The following is a 23,308-nucleotide window of genomic DNA, read 5'->3' as shown; positions in this document are numbered from 1 at the left end:
ATCATTCAGCTCACCGAGTCTGGCCCCAACATCCTCCTGTAGGCCTCTCTCTCATCTCTGTCTCACCCCTCCCTCCCTCTCTCATCTCTGTCTCACCCCTCCCTCCCTAATCTGTCTTACCCCTCCCTCCCTAATCTGTCTTACCCCTCCCTCTCTCATCTCTCTCTTACCCCTCCCTCTCTCTCATCTCTCTTACCCCTCCCTCTTTCATCTCTCTCTTACCCCTCCCTCTTTCATCTCTCTCTTACCCCTCCCTCCCTAATCTGTCTTACCCCTCCCTCTCTCATCTCTCTCTTACCCCTCCCTCTCTCATCTCTCTCTTACCCCTCCCTCTCTCATCTCTCTTACCCCTCCCTCTTTCATCTCTCTCTTACCCCTCCCTCTTTCATCTCTCCTTCTCTCACCCCTCCTCACCATCTCTCTTACCCCTCCCTCTCCTTCTCTCACCCCTCCCTCATCTCATCTCAGTTCTCTGTTAAAAAATATGGCTGTGATGAATAAACTCTCCACATTCAGCTTTGGTCAGTGTAGTCACCCTGCAGCGTTACTGTACTTTATACTGAACTGCTGGTAAAGGAACCTAATCAGACTCTTTAATCAGACAGATGTTCAGATTCATTCCTTTAATCAGTCTCACAGCTGAACGGACAGTAGAACACCAACACCAGCTTGCTTTGGTTTTGGGCCAGTGCCTTATGAGGATGGTGGTGGGTGTTGGTGTTGGTGGTGGTGGTGGGGTGTGTGGGGGGGGGGGGGGGGGTATAAAGGTATAAGGTCGGGACATTGTGTACAGAATGTAATGAATAATAACAATCATCACCTGTGGAGTTCTTATTTAACACACAGCAGTGGACATGCATGCTGAAGGTTCGGACTCTTCTGTAAAACAAGCGCTTGTGTTTGTCCCAAAAGTGATCAGACACAGAGCTTCACGCAGCCGCAGAAACAGAGACCCGGCCCAAAAAGAGATAAAAAAGCTCTTAAAACCCACAGCAGCCGCGTCCCCTCCTCACCCTGCAGTCTCGTAAGGACACTTCAGAAAAGACAGGAAGCCGCTAAAAGGCCTGCACTAAAACAAGTCTGAAATAAAAACGGTGTCCTGAATTCACCTGTGTGACACAGCTGTCCCCCGGGGGTACCGTAACGCAGTGTATTAATAATGTGCAACAGCTGTACACATCTGAACCAATCACATTCTAAGTGAACTGTCTGCAGAACAGTAGAGGCGCTGGGGGCCACTAGGGGTCACTACTGAGCTTTGTCACTAAAGCCCATCAGGCAGCAGTTTAATGAAAGTGGGTGAAAGTGGGTGTGTGTCAGTATGACCGACCCAGCAGGCCTAATTCACCCCCACGGCCACTTTACCGTCCAAAGCTACTTTAATGTGGTCAGTATCATGTCAGTATCGGGGCTTCCCACTATGAGACGTTTTCAGGACATTCTAAACAGCAAAGCAGCAAAATATTCACATTAAAAAAAAAAAAAAACGTCATTTTAAAATAGTGCAATTCCCAACTCTCCTCAAAACGAATTCCACGAGGATATACAGAAGATGACGGTGTGACGATAGTGTGATTGTGAGTCGACAACATAGATTCTCTCAGATCTGATTTCTTTGTGCAAAAAGCAAAAATCATCCAGTAAGACTCCGCCAGCAGGGGCCACAGTGGTCAGCTCCGCTCTGAGTCAGTATGTGTGTGTGTGTGTGTGTGTGTGTGTGTGTGTGTCAGAGAGCCTTTACTGACGGAAGTAGCACACCTTATCCATGGCTCCCAGAATCCTAAAAGACAAGATAATTATTAAACTAAGAGGAAGAGAGTGATACAGTGATAGATGTACAGAGTGATACAGTGATAGATGTACGGAGTGATACAGTGATAGATGTACGGAGTGATACAGTGATAGATGTACAGAGTGATACAGTGATAGATGTACGGAGTGATACAGTAATAGATGTACAGAGTGATACAGTGATAGATGTACGGAGTGATACAGTGATAGATGTACGGAGTGATACAGTGATAGATGTACAGAGTGATACAGTGATAGATGTACGGAGTGATACAGTGATAGATGTACGGAGTGATACAGTGATAGATGTACAGAGTGATACAGTGATAGATGTACAGAATGATACAGTGATAGATGTACGGAGTGATACAGTGATAGATGTACAGAGTGATACAGTGATAGATGTACGGAGTGATACAGTGATAGATTTGTAGTTAGGTGAGTCACATTTATGGAGTGATAGATTCATAAAGTGATGGTTTACTGAGTGATAGATTTGTAGAGTGACAGATTTATAGAGTGATGGTTTATGGAGTGTAATAGGAGTTATGATGGGGTAATAAGAGTGATACCTCTGGGTTGGGTGTCCTCTCTCACACAGATTGACCAACACGTAGAGATGCCTTAGAGCGTACTCATACTGTAATACACACACACACACACACACACACACACACACATCAATACAATTTCATAAAGTGTTAAAGAAGGATGAGACGGTGTGTGTGTGTGTACCTGCTGGTCATGCCAGTTGAAGCAGTGTGTTTTGAAGTGTGTGAGTGCGTTTCTGTAGCACTCGTGTTGGGTGATCTCCTGACGCTCGTCCAGAACATCCTGGACCTCAAGCTGATCCTCCACCACCCTCTCAGCCACCAGACGCATGGTGTCCGCCAGCAGCTTACGCACCTACACACACACACACACACACACACACACACACACACACAGAGTTATCTTTGATGCTTCTTAAGTTTCACAATGAAACGACGAGGCTAACGCAGCGAACAAGCAATGCAAGCTTATACCCCACCAATTAGCATGGTGCTAACTGCAGGTCTAAATCATCACTCTCTTCTTAAGTCTACTCTAAAAGGCTTCAGAGAGGATCGCCTCGGACCTTCAGGTGGACGTTGATCTCCATCACGTATCCCCTGGCAGCGGTGATGTCGTTGGTTCTCATGAGTTTCCTCTTCAGGACGGACAGATAGACGTCCGGGCTGGGTGTGAGGTCACGCTCCACAACTGGGGGCAATGACACGGGCTCAGCGACCCGAGCTCCGCCCAGAGTGTTACCCTGGAACTCGATCACCTTCATGTGAGACAGAGTCTAACACACACACACACACACACACACACACACACACACACATCAAGCTTAAACCAAAAAGTCAATATTAGGGCAAAAATAAAACAAAAATATGTTTTTTATATGTACTGCGTGTAAATCTGCTGCTTTTGTTCTACACAGTGTGTGTGTGTGTGTGTGTGTGTGTGTGTAGATAAATCTGTTACCTTGTTTCCGTACTGCATGACGTGGCTGGTGTTGGTGTGACTTTTGACGATTTTAAACTGCTTAGCCAGCGTCTCCTTAGTCAGATCCTCCTGTAGGACACACACACACACACAGAGGCAAGAGGTCAGAGAACACATAACAATAACAATAATAATAACAAATAACAAAGTATCATTATTACATTACGAGGCTAAAGAAGCTAAAAGTATCATGGTTGGGGTAAAATCTCACCACGTCTGAATCCTCCATCCAGTTAACGCTGTACCAGTCTCCCAGGTAGGTGTCTCTCTTCTCGTCATAGTAACAGGCGTAGGACGACTCGTGAGGGTTCGCGGCAGTCGTGGCATAGACTGAGGAATTGAGACGGGACACCGTTACATATACACCTGAACACACACCTGAACTGTAATTCTGCTTCTTGTTTGCAATCAAAATGACTAACAATTCGGAATTTATAAAAAAATAAAAGCATTTTGTAACTGTTCATCATTTAATAAAGGATGAGGAAAGTTTGAACTTTCAGTCCATAAATCTGAAGCAGCCTCAGAAAAATGAGAGCGTGAACAGGAAGTGAATTTAATGTAAATGAAGTGTCTGATGTCGTTACATTTAAATAATAAAACCGTAAGACCAGAAGAGGACACGGCGACACTCGTACGCTGGACATTGTGTAAGCTCTGAGGATTTCCACATTTCCACAGAATTCAGAAGTTTAATAAGCTGTTCCTTCCTCAGCACCCCCCCCCCCCCCTTCGCTTCCCACAGTTCTCCGTTTACTGTTCTCTGTTCTAGACCCTCCCACTACAAACGCCCTCCAGGCGGTGTTTAATCAGGACGGGCTGGTGCGGTGTGTGCTGCAGCAGACCAGATTAGTGCTGGCAGATACAACAGCACTAAAGTGAATTACTCATATCCCACAATATGCTCGCATACACGGCAAAAGAGCCACGCCCTCCCAGACCACACCTCCGACTAGTTCACTATTTTTACTTCTTTCTTTCAGCAGGAGAGGCCTGTGACGGTCACACGGTCCAACTACTTCATCATAGGGTGGTCAAAAACAATGTGTGTGTATTTTGCAAAGAGTTGCTGAGCCCACCAGAAATGAGCAGGAAGTGTACCATCAGCATTTACACACACACACACACACACACACAGTTGGGAAATCTACTCTTCAGAGATATTTAAGGACATCAGTACTACAGGATCTACTAGTCATAGTTCTTACAGCCCTGTGTACGAGTCGGGAGGAGCGGTCCGGACGGGTCAGTGGGGTTCTGAGGTTTTCATAAACCGTGGAAACACTAAACTTACCATCAATGTTCACAGGCAGGGGCTTCATCATAGAGCCAGACTCACACGCCTCGATGTAGAAGACCATCTGTAAGAGCAGATCACAGCAGGAGCACCTTCAGCACACAGGAACCCCACAACACCTCCAGAGCTACTCAGGACAGAGGCCTGCTGTAGACCTACAGTCTCTCATTAGAGTGAATATTAATAACACTAAATGTAGGTATTGTGATATACACTGAGGAGGCGGAGCTACAGTCTCTCATTAGGGTGAATATTAATACCACTCTAAATGTAGGTATTGTGATATACACTGAGGAGGCGGAGCTACAGTCTCTCATTAGGGTGAATATTAATACCACTCTAAATGTAGGTATTGTGATATACACTGAGGAGGCGGAGCTACAGTCTCTCATTAGGGTGAATATTAATACCACTCTAAATGTAGGTATTGTGATATACACTGAGGAGGCGGAGCTACAGTCTCTCATTATGGTGAATATTAATAACACTAAATGTAGGTATTGTGATATACACTGAGGAGGCGGAGCTACAGTCTCTCATTAGGGTGAATATTAATACCACTCTAAATGTAGGTATTGTGATATACACTGAGGAGGCAGAGCTACAGTCTCTCATTAGGGTGAATATTAATAACGCTCTAAATGTAGGTATTGTGATATACACTGAGGAGGCGGAGCTACAGTCTCTCATTAGAGTGAATATTAATAACACTAAATGTAGGTATTGTGATATACACTGAGGAGGCGGAGCTACAGTCTCTCATTAGGGTGAATATTAATAACGCTCTAAATGTAGGTATTGTGATATACACTGAGGAGGCGGAGCTACAGTCTCTCATTAGGGTGAATATTAATACCACTCTAAATGTAGGTGTTGTGATATACACTGAGGAGGCGGAGCTACAGTCTCTCATTAGGGTGAATATTAATACCGCTCTAAATGTAGGTGTTGTGATATACACTGAGGAGGCGGAGCTACAGTCTCTCATTAGGGTGAATATTAATACCGCTCTAAATGTAGGTGTTGTGATATACACTGAGGAGGCGGAGCTACAGTCTCTCATTAGGGTGAATATTAATACCGCTCTAAATGTAGGTGTTGTGATATACACTGAGGAGGCGGAGCTACAGTCTCTCATTAGGGTGAATATTAATAACGCTCTAAATGTAGGTATTGTGATATACACTGAGGAGGAGGAGCTACAGTCTCTCATTAGGGTGAATATTAATAAAGCTCTAAATGTAGGTATTGTGATATACACTGAGGAGGCGGAGCTACAGTCTCTCATTAGGGTGAATATTAATACCGCTCTAAATGTAGGTATTGTGATATACACTAAGGAGGCAGAGCTACAGTCTCTCATTGGGGTGAATATTAATAACTAAATCTAAATGTAGGTATTGTGATATATACGTGTGTGTGTGGTTGAGCTGATAACTGTATAGTGGTATATAGAGATGTATAGTGGTGTAGTAGTGTATAGTGGTATATAGTAGTGTATAGCAGTGTATAGTGGTATATAGTAGTGTATAGTGGTGTATAGTGGTATATAGTAGTGTATAGTGGTGTATATAGTAGTGTATAGTGGTATATAGTAGTGTATAGTGGTGTATAGTGGTATATAGTAGTGTACAGTGGTATATAGTAGTGTACAGTGGTGTATAGTAGTGTATAGTGGTATATAGTAGTGTATAGTTGTGTATAGTGGTATATAGTAGTGTATAGTGGTATATAGTAGTGTATAGTGGTATATAGTGGTATACAGTAGTGTATAGTGGTATATAGTGGTATACAGTAGTGTATAGTGGTATACAGTAGTGTATAGTGGTATACGGTAGTGTATGGTAGTGTATAGTGGTGTATAGTGGTATACAGTAGTGTATAGTAGTGTATAGTGGTATATAGTAGTGTATAGTTGTGTATAGTGGTATATAGTAGTGTATAGTGGTATATAGTAGTGTATAGTGGTGTATAGTGGTATATAGTGGTATACAGTAGTGTATAGTGGTGTATAGTGGTATACAGTAGTGTATAGTGGTATACAGTAGTGTATAGTGGTGTATAGTGGTATATAGTGGTATACAGTAGTGTATAGTGGTATACAGTAGTGTATGGTAGTGTATAGTGGTGTATAGTGGTATACAGTAGTGTATGGTAGTGTATAGTGGTATATAGTGGTATACAGTAGTGTATAGTGGTATACAGTAGTGTATGGTAGTGTATAGTGGTGTATAGTAGTGTATAGTGGTATACAGTAGTGTATGGTAGTGTATAGTGGTATACAGTAGTGTATGGTAGTGTATAGTGGTGTATAGTAGTGTATAGTGGTATACGGTAGTGTATGGTAGTGTATAGTGGTATATAGTGGTATACAATAGTGTATGGTAGTGTATAGTGGTGTATAGTAGTGTATAGTGGTATATAGTAGTGTATGGTAGTGTATAGTGGTATACAATAGTGTATGGTAGTGTATAGTGGTGTATAGTAGTGTATAGTGGTATATAGTAGTGTATGGTAGTGTATAGTGGTATACAATAGTGTATGGTAGTGTATAGTGGTATATAGTGGTATACAGTAGTGTATAGTAGTGTATAGTGGTATACAGTAGTGTATGGTAGTGTATAGTGGTGTATAGTAGTGTATAGTGGTATACAGTAGTGTATGGTAGTGTATAGTGGTATACAGTAGTGTATGGTAGTGTATAGTAGTGTATAGTGGTATACGGTAGTGTATGGTAGTGTATAGTGGTATATAGTGGTATACAATAGTGTATGGTAGTGTATAGTGGTGTATAGTAGTGTATAGTGGTATACAGTAGTGTATGGTAGTGTATAGTGGTATACAATAGTGTATGGTAGTGTATAGTGGTATATAGTGGTATACAGTAGTGTATAGTGGTATATAGTAGTGAATAGTGGTGTATAGTGGTATACAGTAGTGTATAGTGGTGTATAGTGGTATATAGTGGTATACAGTAGTGTATAGTAGTGTATAGTGATGTATAGTAGTGTATAGTGGTATATAGTGGTATACAGTAGTGTATAGTGGTATACAGTAGTGTATAATGGTGTATAGTAGTGTATAGTGGTATACAGTAGTGTATAGTGATGTATAGTAGTGTATAGTGGTATATAGTAGTGTATAGTGATGTATAGTAGTGTATAGTGGTATATAGTAGTGTATAGTGATGTATAGTAGTGTATAGTGGGTATATAGTAGTGTATAATGGTGTATAGTAGTGTATAGTGGTATACAGTAGTGTATAGTGATGTATAGTAGTGTATAGTGGTATATAGTAGTGTATAGTGATGTATAGTAGTGTATAGTGGTATACAGTAGTGTATGGTAGTGTATAGTGGTATATAGTAGTGTATGGTAGTGTATAGTGGTATACAATAGTGTATGGTAGTGTATAGTGGTATATAGTGGTATACAGTAGTGTATAGTGGTATATAGTAGTGTATAGTGGTGTATAGTGGTATACAGTAGTGTATAGTGGTATACAGTAGTGTATAGTAGTGTATAGTGATGTATAGTAGTGTATAGTGGTATATAGTGGTATACAGTAGTGTATAGTGGTATACAGTAGTGTATAATGGTGTATAGTAGTGTATAGTGGTATACAGTAGTGTATAGTGATGTATAGTAGTGTATAGTGGTATATAGTAGTGTATAGTGATGTATAGTAGTGTATAGTGGTATATAGTAGTGTATAGTGATGTATAGTAGTGTATAGTGGTATATAGTAGTGTATAATGGTGTATAGTAGTGTATAGTGGTATACAGTAGTGTATAGTGATGTATAGTAGTGTATAGTGGTATATAGTAGTGTATAGTGATGTATAGTAGTGTATAGTGGTATACAGTAGTGTATGGTAGTGTATAGTGGTATATAGTAGTGTATAGTGATGTATAGTAGTGTATAGTGGTATATAGTGGTATACAGCAGTGTATAGTGGTGTATAGTGGTATATAGTGGTATACAGTAGTGTATAGTGGTGTATAGTGGTATACAGCAGTGTATAGTGGTGTATAGTGGTATATAGTGGTATACAGTAGTGTATAGTGGTATATAGTGGTATACAGTAGTGTATAGTGATGTATAGTAGTGTATAGTGGTATATAGTAGTGTATAGTGATGTATAGTAGTGTATAGTGGTATATAGTGGTATACAGTAGTGTATAGTGATGTATAGTAGTGTATAGTGGTATATAGTAGTGTATAGTGATGTATAGTAGTGTATAGTGGTATATAGTAGTGTATAGTGATGTATAGTAGTGTATAGTGGTATATAGTAGTGTATAAAGAAAGTAGACTGCACCTTCTTGTACTTCCTGTTTTGTGCATGTACTGAATGGCGTCCATCAGGTCGTTAACGAGAAGCTGAGGAAAGGAGAAAGGAGAATTTGTAAGAAGACGTTTTCATCCGACCGCAGAAGAAGAAGAAGTGAAACAGCAGCACATCTCCAACACGCTAATCATGAGCGAGTTCATCATTTACAGCATCACACGACACACGGCCTCACTCGCTGACTCAGACCCTGTGGGCTTCAGTCACATGAGTGAAAAAGGTCCCTACAGCCGTTCAGGCCAACGGAATAAGAACCGTGGACCTTATTCACTGTAGTCATGTGATGCGGTAGAAACAGGTAAAATCATGTTAATATCTTTCTGGGACAGGAAGGAAGGACACAAACTACTTCCACCTCACAAACACACTGCGCTCGTATCCTCGCATGACCCGTCCAACCCTGACCTACACTCTCTCATTCACAACAACCTCCTCACCTCACACACACACGCCCAATTTCACTCTTGCTATATATCTATATATTATATATCTATATATACACACACACACACACACACACATATATATATGAATACACATGTCCAAATGTTTGTGGACACCGCTTCCAATGAATGCATTCAGGTACTTTAAGTTGATACAGATGCGCAAATGCACACACACAGCTTGTCTAGTCCTGAGGTACTGCCAATAGAATAGGATTCTCTATGGAGCAGATCAACATCATATACCTATTGGCATCATGCTGTCTAATGCCATTTATTTATTTATTTACTTACTTACTTACTACCCACTTTCTGTGGGCTGGATATATTTGGGACTAAATACTGGACTGTTTGGAGTCAGTTCAAAACACACAGCCCCTCTCTTCAACTCATCAAAAGCATCATCTTAGACTTTTGTACTTGAATATTTAAAAACATGATACTTCAGACATTAACAGTTAAAGAGTTGAACAGCTTTAAGTGGAGAGTCTTTTAGAGGTTTTAGAAATAGGCTAAATGAGCTCTGGGTCTCATTATTAAAAGGAAAACCACCATGATGATGTAACTTTAGGCTGGAAAGAACTGCAGCTGCATTCCCACCAAAACAGCCCCCAAACCAGCTGCTCAGGAGGGGCTTTCCCGTCTGAAGAGCCAAAGTGAACCTGTAGAACATTAACGGCAAACTGAACTCTGGCAGTTCTTATTTATACTGTATCAGAATTTCATGATGAATGGACCGATAAAAAATAATTAAATAAATAAAATCATTTACACTGACTTCCACTGAAGTTCAGAAGTGTTCTCCTCCTCTGGTAAATCTGCTGTTTCAGAGATTTCAGAGTTGTTGTGTAACAGTGACGATGATCAAAACCGCATAAACTAAAAACTGCAGTAACTGATATTTCCCCCGAATGATCTTATAACAATTCAGATGATCTGAAACAACAGAATTTTTCTTTGTGGCTTTAAAAAAAAAAAGTTTCTGTAGTTTCTGATCATGTGAAAATCTCATTTCCTCATACTGACTGCGCTGCGATCACGCTTCACAGAGGTCTTGTACTTCTTCTAATTACTTATTGTTTTTTTTTTTAGTAAAATATAAACTGTCCCAGCCACGGAACCCTGCAGAACCTGTGGAGGGAACTCCTAGGTGACTCACTGTGGAACCCCCAGTTCCAGCTTCTCTTCACCAAAATCATAGAGCTCTGTGATATCTTCATATTTTATCACCGTCATAACAGTCCTGGGTGTGTTGCGGGTCAGAATGTCTGGAGCACCAGACATCTGGATCACAGCACACCAATTTGGACCAGTAACGGCACAGTAACCACACTGGAGCGAGCAGCGCACTGCCTGGCAACCCATTACAGTCTTATATTAACATATTAATGAATCTGTACTGAGGAGATTAGCCAGGTAAAGTACTGTTAGATACTGTTCCAGACAGACAGATGTATAGTACGTTAAATAAATTAATACAAATAAATAATGAATAAATAAATGGATCCTCAAGAAGTAAAAAAAAAAGTTGTGTTTATGTTTACATCATCGTTGGGAAAAGCCAGGAGTCCAGGAGCTCCGTGATCAGTGAAGTACACGAACACATGATCGTCAGGGCCGCTGCAACACAGGAAGAGAGAGGAGACGGAGAGACGAGTTCAGCCACATCAGAGAGAAACAGAGCCTCACAACAAAGACCCTGGCAGACAGACGGGTTTATGGGAAACTCCAGAGCTGCACATCAACACTGAGCGTTTACTGGATTAACCCACTTCAGCTGCTCAACCCGAAATAAACACTTCCTGTGAAGTAAATAATCTGCATGTACTGAGATGTAACCTGACTGAGGGCTGAGGGGTGTTAGAGGCCCTCTACTTGCCTTTTCAGCACTTTTCCAGATCCTCCCTTCACACTGGCCGCATCGCCCTTCAGCACAGCCAGGAAGTTCTGGGGGGTCACGTCCTACACCGGCAAAACACCAGGAACACAGTGAGACGTGCAGAGACTGGTCTGGGTTATTGGTGTTAAAGTGAAAACCCAGTCACTGGGAACATGCTGGAGCGTTTACACTGCAGTGAGACTCACATCACCAATGTAGTCCTTCAGCACCCCATGATAGACATCTGTACCGTTCGGCCTGTTGATGACGATACCTGGAGTTGGGTTCCTGAAACACACACACACACACACACACAGATGAGCTTCAGTTGGTTTAAAGGAAAGGTTTGTGGGTTTTCTCGAAGCGCTGATTAAAACAATAGCAAACTACAGTACAGACAAACAAACAAACAATAAATAAATAATGAGGTAAACAGAGTCACATGACTAATCGGACTAATCGTTTTCAGTCCAGCTGTGAACATCTACGCTGTATTCAAATCTGCTGGCTCTGCCTTCCTGAGATACTATAGCAACCCCTTATCACCCATATAGCAACATTACAGCTAGCACCTACAAACCCCATAGCAACCACCTAACAACAACATAGCAATAACATGGGACTGCATAGCAACCATCTGGCAACACCAAAGCAACCACTTGGGAAATCTCAGCAACGCCAGAGCTGCCACCTGGGATACCATAGCAACCATCTAGCAATTACCAAGCCATACCATAGCAATCATCTAACAAAACCATAATAGAAGCCATCTGGGATATCATGGCAATTACCTAGCAACCCCATAGCAACCATCTGTGATGAAAATGTCTCATCCAAGATGAGTAAACATTCTGAGCTAGGCAACAAGGATGTCTTCAGGAAAAGCTCATTTTTTAGTTATGAAGATGATGATGCTGTAGATGACTATTATTATTATTATTATTACTCTTATTATTATTGTTATTAATAAGGAAGTGGGTGTGTTATGCTGAACAGTCTGTAATGACATTACCTCTGTTTCCCTGTTCACCTCACACTTTAACTGTACACTGTATTCTCCTAATTTTCCTAGTAATTAGGGTGTAATTGATTATGTAGAGATGTAATTACAGTGTAAACTGCAGCAGAACCATGTTTAGAGGTTAAAGGTTTGAACTGGATCCTGTCTGAAACACTGCAGCTCTCCTGCTCAGCTTAAACATTAACATGACTCACACACACACACACACACACTCTTATAAAATCAGGTGGCTTCTTGTAAAACAATAAAAGATTCTGCAGATCTAACGTTACGCCTCCAGCCTGACCTCTTTTTCCAGATCTTCACAGAAAATCAGAGAAAAGAAAATCACCGCCTGACATCTTACACACACACACACACACACACACACACACACACACACACACAAAACCAGGTCAGAGAACAGCGCTTTAACAGAGCCCACACTATTACAAACAGCACTAATCCTGTAAAAGGTCTTACTACATCATCCGCAACAGTTTCACGGACCCTAAAACAGAGCCCTGTGGAACTCCACAATCTGCCCAAACGCTTACCAAATAATTCACAATGGTTCTGGATCAGGACTGATGACTGAATGCCCAGGGTTCGAGGTGTTAACTTACTATGCTCTGTTTTGTGTGTTACTGTAGTTGTACCTCTGATACTGAATCATTACAAACATCTTTCAGTTACTTAACAGAAGTGGCCACTCTACTACAAGCACACTATTAGTAATATTAATAGTAATGATAATATTAATAATAATCGGTAATTCCAGACGCCTCGTTCGGGCGAGAGTAAGAGCGCTGCTTTGTGAATTTGGTGACAGCAAATGCTCTGGAAGCTCTGTGTTTGTAAAAGCACTAAGGTCCTCTCTGTCTGGCACTACAGCAGGTCTGAGCAGCTTAAATGAAACCCTTGTGACTCCTGCTTCTCGGCACTCGCTGCAAAACACGTGTGTTTCTGTGTGTGTGTGAGTATATATTTATTTTTTGACAGAGACAAACAGCACTATCCTACAGACCAAGCACACTGCTGAAGTGCTCTTTACAAAAAGTCCATGGATTTCTTTTTTTGGAGGGAGGGATGGATGGACTGACGGATGGCTATGGCATCACAAGGCATTGAACCCTGATGACCGAGCAATCCATACACGGATAGCTCAGTCCAGTACAGCTTCAGACTTTTAATCAGAGGGTCCAGGGTTCAAATCCCTGTTCGGGCGAGATGTCTCCGTTTCCTTGTGGGGGGCAGTGGTGGTCAGCGGTTAGAGCTCTGGGCTATTGATGACAGAGTTGTGGGTTCGCTACCCGGGCTCGGCAAGCTGCCACTGCTGGACCCTTGAGCACCATATGTGTGTGTGTGTGTGTACTTGGAGCATACTCACTCCTCGTTTTGGGCGAGGTCATCATACATCATCACCACAATCTGCTCATCAGGGATTCCGTTCTTATGGAGAATTTGATATGCGTGGCAAACATCAGCCTAAAACAAACAAACAAACAAACAAACAGTAAACAAACCACACTGCGGGATGTATGAGAGAAAGCACAGAGTCTCTTAACCCTCCTGTTCAGTCGCAACCAACTTGCTTCAAAAGATTAAAAATACAAGATTATTATTTCTTAAATTTAATTCTGTCTGCGTGAGGACGGGCTGGGTTCAGGCCGCCGCTCTGACTGTACTCTCGTCACAGAGGTCACTTCCACTGTTCAAACATGCAGCTCTGATAAGAGCCGTGGCGTCAGCGACCCGCAGGCCGCCTCGGCTGCCCCAAACTGTGCTCTCCTGTTTAAACACTGATTACTGAGAACACACACTCCATCCTAAAGGCGTTCATCCACACCTGAGCAAGGGCCTAGATGTCTACAGGTGTTCCTCTATCTACAGCTGAAGACAATTCATACGAAAAACAAAAACACCACAACAGCTCCAGTGCAGCGGATGTGTTTTCTTTCTCTTTTTTATCAGATTCAGATCATTCTGACACGTTTCCTCTGACAGAGACTGAGCTGGTACAGCCTCCATTTACTCCTCTATCATAAACCTCTAGGATGTAAAGGGCAAATAAATCAACAAATATTATATATATGTTATGACACGAGTAATAAGTGACATTACAATGTGACACAAGCTAACTTAGTTAAATTATTAATAGTACATCAACAGGTAAATTATTAATAGTACATAGCTGATGATAGTGATGGATTATCCTGATTATATTGATGGAGCATATAATTGATGATAAAGGTGGATTGTGTTGATTGATGTGAAAATAATTGATTAGACTGAGAGTGTTTGTTGATGGTTTATAATTGATCATATTGATAGCATGCACTATATTGACAAAAGTATTGGGACACCTGCTCATTCATTGTTTCTTCTGAAATCAGGGGTATTATAGAGAGCTGATCCTGCTTCTGTTGGAGTAACTGTCTCTACTGTCCAGAGAAGAAGACTTTCTACTAGATTCTGGAGGATTGTTCCATTGCTGTGAGGATATCTCCTTCCATCTTCCACACTTCCACTGCTCCACAGCTCAATGCTGGGGGGCTTTATACCCCTCTACTAGCCCACACCTGGCATTAGGCAGCATGGAGCCAATAGGTTCATATGTGTATCTGCTCTAGAGACAGACTGTTGTTACGGCCAGCTGTGAGTCTCCATCCATAACCCTGATCTTTAGCTCAGTCCTATTCTATTGGCAGTACTTCTCTACAGTGACTAGACAAGCTGTGTGTGTGCATTTGCACATCTGTGCTGACTCAAATTGCTGACACAGAAGGGGTGTCCACAAACATTTGGACATACAGTATTTGTTAATGATGTATAACTATTGACACTGATGAGGTACTTGGTCCTGACCTGGTGCCGGTAGTTGTACCAGCCGTTGGACCCGGCCACGATCACGGCCCAGTTCTTCCCTTCCTGCGTCAGTTCTGCAGGGAATCCACTCACACACACCACGCACAGGGCCAGGCCCAACACTGCTGCTGACCGCCACTCCATCTCTACTGATTCCACCTTCCCTGAGAACTGACCGAGAGAGAGAGAGAGACAGAGAGAGAGAGTTATCTATATAAACATTTATTTGGGTTATTTGGAACCAAAAAACAGGCCTGGCACTGTGCCTACAAGACTAATATATGTAGTTTGAATTTTCACGGATGAACCTTTATTTAGGGAATAAATTGACAATGATAAATACTAGAAAATGGATGCAGCAGGATCCCCCAACAAGGGAGCAGAGGATGGAAATTGTCTATGAAATTTACATAACGGAGAAAATTTCATTTATGTTCCAATTAAAGATATTGGAGTTAAGGGTTGTTTTTCCAAAAAATGGGGAAACTGGACTCTAACGTACCCTATAACAGAGACTATGTGAGATGTATATATATATATGTAAAAGAGATCCGTTCTAACTAGCTGTCCATTATTACCGCGTCACTGAAAGGCAGTCCGGACTGCCTAACACTCCTCATAACTTCAGTGTGAGTGGGCGGGGCTAGTCTGCTGTAGGCTTGAGCGGATGTATGTATGTAAATGACTTCAGTGTGAGTGGGCGGGGCTAGTCTGCTGTAGGCTTGAGCGGATGGATATATGTAAATGACTTCAGTGTGAGTGGGCGGGGCTAGTCTGCTGTAGGCTTGAGCGGATGGATATATGTAAATGACTTCAGTGTGAGTGGGCGGGGCTAGTCTGCTGTAGGCTTGAGCGGATGGATATATGTAAATGTGTTGGTTGGTTTCTGTGACATCAGCAGGGCAGGCTATTTTTTGCTGGTTTTGCAACACTAAACTACAAACGACATTAAACTCCTGTTTATAAACAACACCGGCTTCCTGTAACCCCTGACTGGCGGGTCAGTAGAGTCGAGGTTCTCGGGTTCAGGACTAGGTTCAGAGACCAGAGTGAAAAGTCCGGTTCAGGCTGCGGCCGTGCAGGAACTGCTACTGTAAAAAGGCAGATTAGTAATTACACGGTAATAAAAAGGTAGAGGAGGCTGAGGGTTTGACCAGTGACGGAGGGGCGCTCTAACACAGGGGGGTGTTCTCCTGGGCCGCAGTGCGTGACGTCAGAGCCTTTCATTATCCCTCCGCCAAGATCCGCCCTGTGTTGATATGGTGAGAACTGGGCTTTATTAATAAGGAGTCTAATATTTAGTGTGGATTCTCCTTTTGGAGCTGAGGAGTCTGTAATGGACATGATGATGAATAAAGCGAACCGAACCAGGGCTTCGTCTGTACGGAACCTAATGGACCAGTCCAAACGCACGAGACCAAGCCCGAGCACGACGCCGGGACGACTGGGAATTATGCAGCTAGCGCTATTATTATTATTATTATTATTATACTGTAATAAATTATTAATAATGTTTTAATTTAACATCTTATTCAGGACTGAAATCCAGGCTCTATTTTACGACACTTTTCTGGTTACCGCCTCGCTCGCGTTTAGCCCGGGAGCTGCTAGCTAGCTCCTGAGGTCTACATTCACTTCGCAGCGAAATGTGAATTAAACACACTTTAAAATCCACAAGTTTAGTAAAAGGAAGGTGATACAGGTGGGGAAAACAAGCTGGCTGTGAGTTTTAAGGAAAAGCGAGCGCTGAAATAACATTACGCTACTGCAAAAATGATCATTATAACATACTAATTATAATTATAACTGCAGAATTACAGGCGAGTACACAACCCAGATTAAACAGGCGTGTTAATGAACAGTTCGACGTCGTTATTCTTACCTTCGCTCGCCGTCGTGTGGAAATACAAGCGCTAAAAACACGGAGTGTTTAAATACAGACCTCAAGGGGCGGGACAGCACGCACCGCATCCAATCAGCACACAGCGCTGTCCTGCGGGCGGGAACAGAACAGCCTCATAACCAATCAGCGTGTCTCCTGTATGGGGGAGGCCAACAGCAAGCACGTGACCCGGGATCATGTGCCGTTGTGTTGTTTTTTTGTTTTTTTGCTAAAGCAGCGAAATAAAGTGTAAAATCGTTTTATTATTATTATTATTATTATTAATAATAACATATTTAACATTAAATATTCATTTGATTCTGTTATACACTTTTCATCACGTTTAAGAATGCTGAAATACAAAAATATGGCCAGAAGTATGATGGTGGACACCTGACCATCACATCTATATGAACTTCCTGGACATTCCCTTCCACAACAGTGGGCATAGATAAGGAGCTGGTCCCAGTTTTGTGAATTCAACAAGATGTTGGGAGTGAGCGTGTGGAACTGATGAGTATTCACGAAGCTGGACGAGAAGGCCTGGCCTTCACCTCGAGGGTATTCCCCCGGGTTAAGGTCAGGGTCTCCGTTTAGACCACCGGACACGTACAAACTTGCCACACCACCTTGCTTTGTGCACAGGGGTGCCTCCATTATCCCTCCTTCACCTGACTGCACTTTGGGCCCTGTAAGGGGCGATCCTGTGGTGTCCACTAAACCCAGATTTGTCCAGCAGGAAGGTTTGACGTTGGATGTTGGAACACTGCTGTGAGGAAGATTTGACTGCATTCAGCCCCATTAAGAGTCATGAATGGAGCTCCATCACTCCAGGGAACCCCAGAGCCAATGCTGGGGCACATCTGCCACTGGGCCCAGTGACCTTAGGGTCACGACCACTGCTCCTGAGCGTTCCCTTCCTACTGGCCTGTGCTTTTATGCAAATGAACACACTGCAGATCTGCAGATCCCACCACAGTTCAGAGCGGGGATGCGGGTTCTCTCGAACTGAGTGAGGTTTTCATTGGCTGAGGGAAATGTGAGCTCACGGAAAAGATCAACCTGCTCGGTCAGTTCTGCAGAAGTCTGCCACAGCGCTCCCCGTCATGTGATCATCCTCGGCCGCCGTCTACTCCGACACTCTGTCAATCATTACGTCCAGGCATCAGCTGAGCCCTTAGTGATCACATGCTTGGTTTATTGCAAAAAAAAAAAAACGAGGCTGCTGTTTTGGCCCACTTTTAGGCCCCGCCCACACACCGCGGCAGGTCTGCGGGTCAGGTCCTGTTCGTCAGATGTTGTTCTGCACCTGCATGCAGGTAAGTCACATGACAGTCAGTCATACAGTGAGTCATGCAGTATCAGAAATCACACAAGCACTAGTCTGTTCGAGATTAATGAACACCTTCACACGCTAACTGGTGGAGTAAGCTTCCATTGTTCGTTAGCTACATCAGCCTTATAGCTCCGGTGCTAAACGGTGGGGCAACATTCAGATTTCAGGACTTAATGAGCCGGTGGACGAGATTAGCTCTCAGCCAGTATGTGGGATATTCTTTTTTGAGTTTGATGGTTTAGCTGGTCTACCAGCATGGCCGGCCTAACCAAGCTAGTCCACCAATGTAACCAGCATGATCGAGCTAGACAATGAAGATGACCAAAGCGGTTGACCAGTATGACCAGGGTGATACGGGGATTTATCAGAAGAGGTATTTCACTTCCTGTAGACATGAAAGAGCTCAATTTCACATGGCTGATTCTACACCAATTAGCTTGTTGCTAACTCCATCACTCTTGTTGACAGGTCGTTGCATAAACCATTAGCACTGAGCTAATTGGTCTACATAGGTTTCCATTAGTTGTTAGCTACAATAACCAGGGTGCTCGACTAGCATGACTAAGGTGGTTGACCACCTTCTACTGGCCACATCATTGACCATTATGATCAAGCTAGTCCACCAGTGTAACCATCATGATTGATCTAGACACTGAATATGAACAGATTGGCTGACCGGTATGACCAGGGTGGTAGCTTAGGTTAGCTCTTGATGAGCATAAGATGGTTTGGCTGACCATCCAGCATGACCAAGCGTAGTCCATCAAACAATCGCCTGGTTAACCACCTGGATGAGCAGCTTTCCAACCAGCTTGACCATTTTCTGTAGCCATTAAGGAGTTAAAACTCCACCAGCGTTACCAGGGTGACCAGCTTAGCCCTTGACCAGTACAGACTAATGTTTTTGTTTGGGTTCAATGGGTTTGACACACACACACACACACACACACACACACACACACACACACACACACACACACACACACACACACACACACACACACACAGCGCTGGAAATCAAAAGCTTTTATTTTTCAGTCTTATAAAAGAATTTAAGTTAAACAGGGAAAACAGTCCATCAGAAGCGCGGCTCCATGGTAACCGATGGTCTTTGATACATTTATTTATATAAGCTTTTTTTGTCCCATAAATGAAAAAGGATGTAACAAAATGTAAATAACCACAGTAATAAATATTCAAAGCAAATCTTTTTTTTCTTTTTTTTTTTTTTTACAGTGACATATTTATATATTTTCATATAGAACTATATTCGGTACAAACCATTTCTGCCTTCAAGTTTAAGAGAAAAGAAGGAAAAAAAAAAACAAAAGACAGAACGATTGCATTTTTCATTCCCAAGGCATGGCGACTCAAACTCGGCTTAATAAATAAAAAGGTGATATAATAACCTACGGATTGTAGCGCGTCGCTGTAACTCAAACACAAACAGTACAAAAGAAAAGGGTTTGTAGTGCAAGTCTACTCGCCTCGCCATAGCGCCTCTCTTCACCCCCTGCTGCTCTCCACGCCTCAAAATAAACTCATTCAAACGGCTTAAGAGTTCAGTGAAGCACCTGCTCCACTGCTAACCTGAAATATTAATCATCTTCATCATCATCATCATCATCATCATCATCATCACTACTACTACTACTACTACCTGACCATCTCCAGGCTCCACCCACTAACAGACTCCTAGGTAGCTACTGTTGCTAGACTGGACAGGTTTGACAGAATACTGGTAAACCCTATTTACCCTAATGAGAGACTGTAGCTCCGCCTCCTCAGTGTATATCACAACACCTACATTTAGAGCGTTATTAATATACACCCTAATGAGAGACTGTAGCTCCGCCTCCTCAGTGTATATCACAATACCTACATTTAGAGCCTTATTAATATTCATCCTAATGAGAGACTGTAGCTCCGCCTCCTCAGTGTATATCACAACACCTACATTTAGAGAGTTATTGTGATATACACTGAGGGGGCGGAGCTACAGTCTCTCATTAGTACTGAAAGTGAGGGTTTTTCTGGGGTTCTGTAGAGCTTGTGTAATCTACAACAGTGGCTACTTGGGTACACATTAGTGGGCGGAGCCTTAAAGGGGGGAGGGTCAGTTAAACTGCTCATGTAGTCCCTCGGTGTGTGTCCTGCGCGAGACGGCCATGTGCCTTCCCGTGCTCCAGGCCATATTTGGCAAAATAAAAGAACCTAAAGCATTAAGAGATACAGTTCCGTCGTTTTCTGCTGATATCTGAAGCCCGTGAGAGCGTCTCCCACTGCGGGTCTGCAGAGTCCTGATCAGATGCATAGAAACAGAAAGAAAGGAGCCAGAGAAGCTTCGGCACTGCTCAGACATCAACAACTGAAGAGAGAGGAAGGTTGTAACGGGGGTCGTCCGTCATGCAGCATATCTGAGCGATGCAGGCCAAGGCAGGCAGGACTGTGCCCGAGTTTCAGCATGTGTGTGCTTCAGCGCTCTGTGCTGTGTGTGTGTGTGTGTGTGTGTGTGTTTCTGTACGGTCCATCACACTAAGGACAGTAATGCACTGAATTCACTTTGCTTGAAGGTGTTCATCATCTCCACAGTTCTGCCTAAAGTAAATCAACTCAAAGGGGTCGGCAGTTCGCGTCTCGTGGGGAAGATGAACCCGATCACATCAGGTCAATTCAATGCAACACTGTGCGGCATCCTGGGAAGGTGTGTGTGTACATCCGGCAGTCGTACGCAAAGCTCTGTGCGCCCCTGGGTGGAGTATGTGCTGTGGATGAAGTTTCTATAGGAAGCAAATTATAGAAGTGTGTCTCTGTCGAGGACATGACACTTCTACACGTCTATGAGTCCAGGGGCGCACACGCCTTCACATAAAACTAATATATATATATAAATCTGCAGTCAGGTGTGTGTGTGTGTTTCTGTCCATTTTCCTGGCTTTCTGTACCTTCCATCAGCAGTCTGGGAAGGGTTGTATGTCTGGATAAGTGTGTGTGTGTGTGTCCCTCTCACACCTCCGCCCCCAGCTCAATCACGCCTGTCTCTATGATTGGCACCAGTTTGTCGTCCACCTGAACCAGCAGGATGGCCTTATCCATGTGAGAACGACTGACCGGCTCACGACCACAAGGCACCCACCGGTGAATCACCTGTTGGGGGGGGGCAAAACAAAAGGGAGCGATCCAATCAACAATCAGCAAAAAAAAAAAAAAAAAAAAAGATCAGCCACCTGTCACTCTGCAGGTTATACAGTTATTATATTCAGACTGTTGTTGTCGTCGTTCATACTCACATGTCCCTCCATGCCCTCTAGGGGGCTCCACTCCCTCCAGCAGCTCCGCCCTGCCCGCAGACGCATAGACTCGTCCGGCCACATCAGCTCCTTCCTCTTGGACAGGTTGATCATGTCCAGCACCTGACTCACGTCCACTATCTGAGAGCGGACGGACAGATTCAGACGATCAGCCAAGACACGGCTGGGAGATGCTAGGCTAATGATGCTAACAAACACACACACACACACACACACACACACACACACACACACACACACAAACTCACTCAGAACACTCACCTGCACTCTATAGGAGATGTCGTCCCTCCTCACGCAGGACAGTGACGGGTTGTGGTGGTGGTGATGATGGTGGTGGTGGTGGTGCAGGTGATGAAGCTCCGTCCCCCCTCCTTCACTGCTCAGCAGACCTGAGAGGAACAGGTTCAGAAACATTACTGCATACAAACAGGAAGTGGGTGTGGCTATATATATACACACACACACACACACATATACTCATAATATTTTAATACAGTCATGTAGCAGATGAGGCAGTGTTGATTATCACTTAATAACCATTTTTTGTGTTTTGTAATGCTATTGTAATAATAATAATAATAATTATTATTATTCAGTTGATGTCAATATGGAAACATGTTTCCATAAAATAGTAGAATAGTAGACTAAAAATAGTAGAAAGTCTTCTTCTCTGGACAGTAGAGACAGTTACTCCAACAAAAGCAGGATCAGCTCTTCAATACGAAACGCAGAATGAGCAGGTGTCCCAATACTTTTGACCATATAGTGTGTATGTGTATGTGCATGGGAAAGAGGTGTCACCTGCGAGTGTGTGTGTGTGCCGTTTGCAGGGTGGGATGGAGTGTGTGGACATTGAGCTGGAGGGCTGGGGTGTGTCAGGGGCGGGGCTGGAGCCGAGGCGGAGCTGCAGCGTGCGGAGGGACAGCTGGCTGCTCGACGAGCGGCACGGCTCCAAACCCGTCGCCGATGTCCGCAGGGACGAGTGGCGACTACTGAACCGGAACGACGAGGACTGACTGACCACAGAGGCGCGGGCGGGTGAGTGACGCACCAGTGCGGATTGAACCGACTGAGAGCTGTGACTCGTACCTATAGAGGGAGAGAGAGAGAGAGAGAGAGAGAGAGAGAGAGAGAGAGAGAGAGAGAGAGAGAGAGAGAGAGGGGGAGAGAGAGGGGGGGGTGTAATCAAAAGGAAGGAAAGCAAGGAAGGATGTTTGACAGCCAGAAGGGGTAACGTTAATGTGTGTGCTGTGAGCAGTGTGTGTGTTTGTGTGTGTGTGTGTGAGAGAGTGAGTGTGTGAGTGAGAGTATTTGGCCGGTGAATGCAGTGTGTGTGTAATTACCCAGGGAGTGCGGGGTGTGTGCATGCTGGCCATTGGGTGCGGTCACTCTGCTGTGTGAGATGGAGCTGTGCTGTGATTCGCTCACTCCTGCGCCGGTATTCCCAGAATTCCCGCTGTTCCCGCTGCCACATGATAGAGCACCACCATCACACTCCTCCATGTTCCCTCCACTGTTACAACCTGCACCACAGCCCTTACGCAGCCTGCAACACACAACCACACATGCGCGCACACACACACACACACACATACGTTTAATACATTGTCCTATAT

At 43.5% G+C, this 23,308-nt stretch overlaps 2 protein-coding genes across 2 annotated transcripts in view; both read right to left on the bottom strand.

Annotated features, from left to right (window-relative positions):
* Positions 1-608: 608 nt before the first annotated feature.
* lgmn (legumain) lies at positions 609-17,093 on the bottom strand. Its single transcript, XM_072677249.1, is given in 15 exon segments — positions 609-1,780; positions 2,364-2,431; positions 2,527-2,697; positions 2,909-3,118; positions 3,304-3,393; positions 3,536-3,654; positions 4,619-4,685; positions 8,944-8,963; positions 8,966-9,005; positions 10,961-11,036; positions 11,296-11,378; positions 11,502-11,583; positions 13,686-13,783; positions 15,164-15,334; positions 17,046-17,093. Coding segments are annotated over 14 exon segments (1,311 nt in total). The 5' UTR covers positions 15,308-15,334; positions 17,046-17,093; the 3' UTR covers positions 609-1,737.
* Positions 17,094-20,339: 3,246 nt separating this feature from the next.
* Positions 20,340-23,308, bottom strand: part of pcnx1 (pecanex 1) — a 34,354-nt gene continuing 31,385 nt past the window's right edge. The window contains 5 exon segments of the mRNA XM_072677262.1: positions 20,340-21,528; positions 21,672-21,812; positions 21,954-22,081; positions 22,494-22,781; positions 23,036-23,238. Coding sequence (XP_072533363.1) covers positions 21,388-21,528; positions 21,672-21,812; positions 21,954-22,081; positions 22,494-22,781; positions 23,036-23,238 — 901 coding nt within the window. The 3' untranslated portion in view covers positions 20,340-21,387.

The sequence above is a fragment of the Salminus brasiliensis genome, chromosome 4 (assembly GCF_030463535.1).
Source record: "Salminus brasiliensis chromosome 4, fSalBra1.hap2, whole genome shotgun sequence".
Lineage (NCBI taxonomy): Eukaryota > Metazoa > Chordata > Actinopteri > Characiformes > Bryconidae > Salminus > Salminus brasiliensis.
Note: the sequence above shows the minus strand (reverse complement) of the source record. Positions and strands in the feature narration are given on the sequence as shown.